Below are 6,396 nucleotides of genomic sequence, written 5' to 3'. Positions count from 1 at the left end.
TAAAAAAAGAGAGCTGCTAGAATGATATTTTATCAAAAGCACATTGAAAAAGTTTGATTGCAATACTTATTGTCGAGAAGATTGCAGACAAGTAGACAGTGATCAGATACTCTTGCTATCAAGTAGACAGGGTGGTAATAATTCATAACATGTTTTCTATCATAATTCACCATGCTTTCTGAAACTATTGAGAGTTCACAAAGTCTCTCGAGCACCATACCAGAAATTTATTTCTTTTCAAATGTGTCTTGGATTACTTCCGAACTATATCAATATCAGGGCAGGATCTCATAAGTCATTAAACATATGTCAAAGTAGACGAACACAAAAAACTCAAGTAAAAAAAGAGAGCTGCTAGAATGATATTTTATCAAAAGCACATTGAAAAAGTTTGATTGCAATACTTATTGTCGAGAAGATTGCAGAACTCCAGGAGCTAACGCTTTGTTGCATAGGCAATGGAGACAGCAGCAACAACAGTAGAGACAGTAGGATAAAGCCAAGTCCAAATTCCATCCTTCTTCATAGCCTCTGCAAGGGAACCATGCAACACCTTGATTTCACTGTTCAATTCCTCTATCTTTGAAGCCCTGCACTTGAGAACGGCCTTGATGCTCTCCAATTCCCCTGCCATATCATTGATATTAACTTCTCTTCCAACATTGTTCGCGTTGCCTTCTTCCATGCCATTGATGATCATTGAGGTACTCCTTAGCATGGCCGCAAACCTCGACAATCTTCCATCTGCAGCTCTGGCCTTCTCATCCATCTGTTCGACTGCTTGCATGGTGCTGCTCAGTTTCTTAGACAAGGAATCATTTTCTCTAGTCAAAGCATCACCTTCTATCTTAATTCTTTCGTTCTCTGCAACAAGATTATCAAATGATGCCATAGCTTTTTGAAGCTCTGCATGCACATTGTCCCTTTCCTTCTCTAACTCTTCTATCTGCAAACTCAGGACCTTCACTTCTTCATTAGCAACATGCAGGTCGGATACAGTAGACATAAGTTTTGCAACCTCTCTTTGCAAATCAGAGATTTCAGCATCCTGCTTAGTTCTTGTTTCTTCGATTGCCTCAATCCTTTTGACAGAACCCCTCAAACTATCAATCTCCTTTTCAGATTCATTTTTCTGCTTCTCGATGACAAGCTGCAATTTTCCATTGTCCTTTACAATAGAGTCAAACTCCTTCCTCAGACTCTCTGTCTCCCTTGTAGCCATAACTTTCATATCCTCTTCCTCCGCGAGCTTCTTCTGACTCAGATCTCTCTCTGATATTGCCCGATACATAGCCTTCTTGACATCATTGTGTTCTTCTGTGAGCAAATCTAAACGCTGGTTGGCCTCTCTGAGAGCTGCATCTGCTAAAGCCAACTTCACATCTAGAGTTTTCTTTTCTTGCACAATTGGTTCAAGCTCCAAAACCTTACTCTGCAAACTACAAATTGAGGCTTCAAACACGGTTTTGGCCTGGTAGAGCCCTTCCTTTTCACACTCAATACCACGAAGTCTTTCAGATAATGCTTCCATCTCCTTCATAAAATTCAACTTTTCTTCCTCATGTTCTTGGTGAATCTTCACAATCTTTTCTTTCAGAACAACAGATTCTCCAGTAAAATGATTCATCTTCTTTGTAGTCGTTTCAAGTTCCAAAGACATCGCTTCTAATTCCCTTTTGCATGCATCCTTCTCCAAGAGTGCAGTCTTCAAATATTTTTCTATCACAGCCTTCTCTTTCAAAACTATCTGTAATTTGTCACTAGCGTTCCTCAAAGCTTCCTCCAATGAACTAACCTGCAATGCCAAGGCGGCCTTCTCGGCTTCCAAGGATTTGATGCTAACCTTTCTCTGCTCAAGTTCGGGCAAAAGCATCTCCAACTCCTTCCGCACCTCTGCCTCTCGTTCCTCCTCCCGGCGCTCCATTTTCTCGAGTTCAAGCATGGCCGATTCCCTCCCCTTGGCTGCCTCATCCAACGCCTTCTTAATCGCACCATTCTCTTCGTCTAGCGACTTCAACTCGTAACGAGCACGAGCGAGAGCCTCCTCCGTAGATCTGGCCTTCCCCTCCGCTGCCTTCTTCTCGTCAGCCATCTCGGCGAGACGGAAGGAGACGACGAGGCTGGTGATGCCGCGCTCGAGGTCGCCAGTAAATTGATTTTCCGCGGATATCTCGTCCAACTTCTTCTTCCGCTCATTTGCCTTCCCGGCCAGTATCCGGTTCAGCGTCTTGAGGTTTTCCAGTTGCACCGTGTCTTGCGCCGGGTCTCCAGGATGCTGCGAATTCGCCGCTGACGCAGCCGACGGCTGGCCGGTTGCTGCGGCGGTCGAGGCTGCCTTCTTGGCCATCGGAGAGCGGCAATTCTGACAGGTCCGGCGAAGTCGAGGATTCGGTGGGCTAGGGTTTCCACTGGGAACTGAAACAGAAACGAGGGCAAGATAACGTATTTATAGCGAGAAGGGGAAGTGAAGCGCCGGCGGTGCAGAGCGAAGGGAAGGATAGGAAAGTTAGAGGATTTGCTGCCCTACACAAAACAGGAACCAATCCAATACCATTATTATTTCTACGTCACAAACAAATTCTTCCGTTTCGTTACGTGTTTCCTGTATCACTTGCACAGGCGAATCAAACTTGGATATGGGAGGCCTTGCCTCGGTATTGAATGGACGGAGGAAATGGACGGTCGAGATTTCGCTATCCTCGTTTTTAAATTCACGGTTCAAAATCGTAGTCCGCTTAGATTCTCGCATCTATTTATTCCCGTCATGAATAAAAATTCGATTAAATCGAATAAATTAATTAAATTAAAAAATTCAATTTAATTATTTTTTTTAAATAATTAATTTGATAAAATTTTGATTTTAAAATTTTTTATTCCATTAAATTGAATAAATTAAATTAATTAAAATAAAAAAATAATTTATAAATTCTTAAGTAAAAGTAAAATTCTTATGTTATGGGAGTTATGAGATCAAAGAGATATGGACGCGGTTAACCAAGTCCTAACAAGTGATCGGGTCAATCACACACAAGGAGGCACGAGACACCTCATATAACCCCTCCCCCGCACTCGCTCTTCTGGGGGACGAACCGAAGTCCACTTCGGTTCGTACACGCACGCCCCCTCCTCCGCACTCGCTCTCCTCGCCCGGGGGGACGAACCGAAGTCCACTTCGGTTCGGGCACGCCCCCTCCTCCGCACTCGCTCTCCTGGGGGACGAACCGAAGTCCACTTTGGTTCGGTCACGCCCCCTTCTCCTCGCTCGCTCTTCCGGGGAACGAACCGAAGTCCACTGCGGTTCGATCGCAACCCCTCCTCCTCGTGCAGCATGCTGGGGGGGGCGAACCGGAATCCATTTCGGTTCAGCTATACCCCTTCCTTCATCCACGGGTTCCCAAGGGCCACTCCTTCCATCATTTGTTAGGATGATCCCACGTGTCCTCTCTCCTATTTCATCACGACACGTGTCTGAAGGGACTGCTCCTTTCTGGCAAGTCAACAAGGCCACGTGTTCACTGAACGATCCATACCTTGTAACATACCTCTAGGCATTCTCTAGGACACATTCCTAGCATTGATGGAACCCTCCGTGTCAGGTCCAAGACAGGACATTTGGAATCTCCTCCCTTCCTTAAAGGGATTAGTGTTTCAAGGGAGAAGAGGAGGTACGCAGGAGCTCTCACATTTTTTTCTTTCTTTCTTCTTCTCCCTTGGCAGTTCTTCCTCTTCACCTACTAACTTAAGCATCGGAGTGGTCGCGCCGGGGAAGACCCCTGGCCCTCCATCTCACGTGCTCTTTCTTGCAGGCTCTCGGCCTACCCAAGAAACGGATCTTGGACGAGGCGCTATAGAGGGAGTTAGCCGTCCAGTCCGAAGGCGCATCTCAACAGGAACATATTTTGGCGCCGTCTGTGGGAATCGAATTGTCCTGCCTTGAGACATGCCGACGGACAACCAGCAACCTCCTCTCGACCCTCCTCGCCCAACTAACCTGACGCAAGCAGACCTGGACTTGGTGGTGGCTACTGTCCTCCAGGCCTTGGAAAGGCATCAAAGGGGAGCTCTTGATCCTCCCCAAGCAAACCTCGCTGGGCCTGCTGTAACTCCCCCTGCTCCACTACGAGGACCCGCTCGTCGATTATACACGCCAGCAGAAGATCCTCATGTGCCCGCCGGACTGGCCCAGGGGGGGTGGAGCCTTAAGGTACCTCTTTGGAGTCAGCAGCAGAATCAATCCTTCGGGACCCTCTTAAGGGAAAAGCTCCCCTGACCGGCGGGAACATGGGCATAGTATCAGCTAAATCTCCTTTCACTCATCGAATCTTAGATGAAGAGGTACCTCGTCGCTTCCGTACCCACCAATTCGCTGATTACACTGGGGCCATGGACCCCGAAGATCATGTGGGCCGGTTCGAAAATGCCGCTTCCCTTCATCAGTACACGGACGCCATTAGATGTCGAGTTTTCTCAACTACTCTCTCCGGATCCGCGCTACGATGGTTCAGCCGATTGCCCCCTGCTTCCATAGATTCCTTTGAAGAATTCAAAGATCTGTTCCTACAGCACTTTTCCACTAGCCGTACTTATTGCAAGACAACAACAGACCTCTTCGCTACCAAGCAGGGGCCCAAGGAGTCCTTGAAAGACTTTGTGCGCCGCTTCAATCGCGTAGCGCAAGATGTGCCGGACGCCACCTCCCCGGTCCTGGTAAGCGCCTTCTCACAAGGTATACTAGAGGGAGACTTTTTCCGGTCACTAATCAAGAAGCCGCCCGTCAATTATGACGTCCTTCAAAGCCGAGCCGTCAAGTATATCCATGTGGAGGAAGCCCAATCCTCCCGTCGCAAGGAAACCAACGTCTGCCCCAGCGGGCCTAGTCGAGAGCCAGCTGGCTCTTATAGGCCAGAAAAGCGACCACCTCCTCAGCTCCAAAGAAGGCCGCAAAGGGAGCATCACCCTACACCGATGCAATCCAACCCTCGGGCCATAAATGCGGTGGCAGGACGTGCAGGGCAAGTAGTGGGGAATCGTCGGTGGCTCCCCCGGTTCTGTGCCTTTCATAACACGCAAAGCCACGACCTTAGCGAGTGTTATCAATACGCTCGTAAACTGAGACAAGAAGCCGATCAGCGCGCTTCAGGGAGATCGACACATCGGGCAGCGCAGACACCCCCAAGACAGCCACCCCAGGAGACACGACCTCCCTCTCCTAGACCTGCTCGCCCGCGAGACCGATCTCCTCGGCGGCCTATCCCTCCTCTGCGGCAGCCCGCACCTGTCAGCCCTGAGATTCGTAGTCAAAGGGAAGCCCCCGAGGATGATCAGAATAACGCCCCCCTGAGGCGCATTAACATGATTGTCGGAGGAGCCATTGAGGTGGATTCTTATCGGACCCGTAAGGCCGGTGTCCGTCATCCGGACGTTTGCGAAGTAAGCCGTGGTAATTCCCCTAAAAGTCCCGTTATCTTTTTTGGACCGCAGGATTTGGACGGCGTCGAAGCGCCCCACGATGATGCCCTGGTCATCAGAGCAACGGTAGCCAACTATGATATTGGTCGAGTCTTCGTTGACACCGGCAGCTCCGTCAACGTTCTGTTTGCCAATACCTTCCAACAGATGGATATTAATGAAGATAGCCTGACATCGCTGACCACGCCTCTTTACAGATTCACAGGCAATGAAGTCCAACCTTTGGGGCAAATCACTCTCCCTATCTCCCTCGGTGAACTCCCTCTGATACGAACCCGGCGCGTTTCCTTCATCATCGTGGATGCTCCTTCCTCATACAACATCATCTTGGGGAGGCCAACTCTTAGTGCCTTTTCGGCCGTAGTTTCCACATACCACCAGAAGATGAAGTTTCCTGTAGGAGATAAGGTAGGTGAAGCCCGGGGAGATCAAATGATTTCCCGTCGATGCTACGTGGACATGATCCGCACCGACTCCCGGAAAAAGCAAAAAGATTCAGGAGGAGAAGTTCATGTTATACAGGAGGCGACCTCTGACAAGAGTTTTGAAGAAAAAAGAAGCTTTGCAAATACATCCGGACCGAACTGAGACTACGGTCCAGGTGGCAGCTGGACTCCCCCCTGAATTAAAGGAAAAGATCGGCGCCTGCCTTCTCCGAAATCAAGATATATTTGCCTGGACGCCAGAAGACATTACCAGCATTTCTCCATCCATAGCGGTACACCGCCTCAACGTGGTACCCGAGCTATCCCAGTCAAGCAGAAAAGGAGACATTTTGGGCCAGACAGAACAAGGCCATTCGCGTAGAAATTCAGAAACTCTTCGTGCCGCCGGTTACATCAAAGAGATTCAGTTCCCCACCTGGCTATCCAACGTGGTGCTCGTGCCGAAGCCGGGCAACAAGTGGCGGGTTTGCATTGATTTTAG

The 6,396-nt window shown here is 48.8% G+C and overlaps 2 protein-coding genes across 2 annotated transcripts; one reads left to right on the top strand and one right to left on the bottom strand.

Annotated features, from left to right (window-relative positions):
• Positions 1-338: 338 nt before the first annotated feature.
• LOC141817346 (uncharacterized) lies at positions 339-2,347 on the bottom strand. Its single transcript, XM_074705016.1, has 2 exons — positions 1,175-2,347; positions 339-1,075 (listed from the first exon to the last, which is right to left on the bottom strand). The coding sequence occupies exons 1-2, from the start codon at positions 2,345-2,347 to the stop codon at positions 437-439; spliced, it is 1,812 nt and encodes a 603-aa protein (XP_074561117.1). The 3' UTR covers positions 339-436.
• A 1,934-nt stretch (positions 2,348-4,281) lies between these two features.
• On the top strand, positions 4,282-6,379 carry LOC141817345 (uncharacterized; the record flags this gene model as incomplete). Its single annotated transcript, XM_074705015.1, has 2 exons — positions 4,282-5,877; positions 6,071-6,379. Coding segments are annotated over exons 1-2 (1,905 nt in total), but the record flags the coding sequence as incomplete, so codon positions are not given.
• Positions 6,380-6,396: the final 17 nt, after the last annotated feature.

Source organism: Curcuma longa, unplaced genomic scaffold, assembly GCF_044706935.1.
Source record: "Curcuma longa cultivar G26 ecotype Majalengka, Jawa Barat unplaced genomic scaffold, ITB_CL_G26_1.1 contig_20180, whole genome shotgun sequence".
NCBI classification, from domain to species: Eukaryota; Viridiplantae; Streptophyta; class Magnoliopsida; order Zingiberales; family Zingiberaceae; genus Curcuma; species Curcuma longa.
The sequence above is the reverse complement of the archived record's forward strand: the minus strand, read 5'-3'. Positions and strand labels throughout refer to the sequence as shown.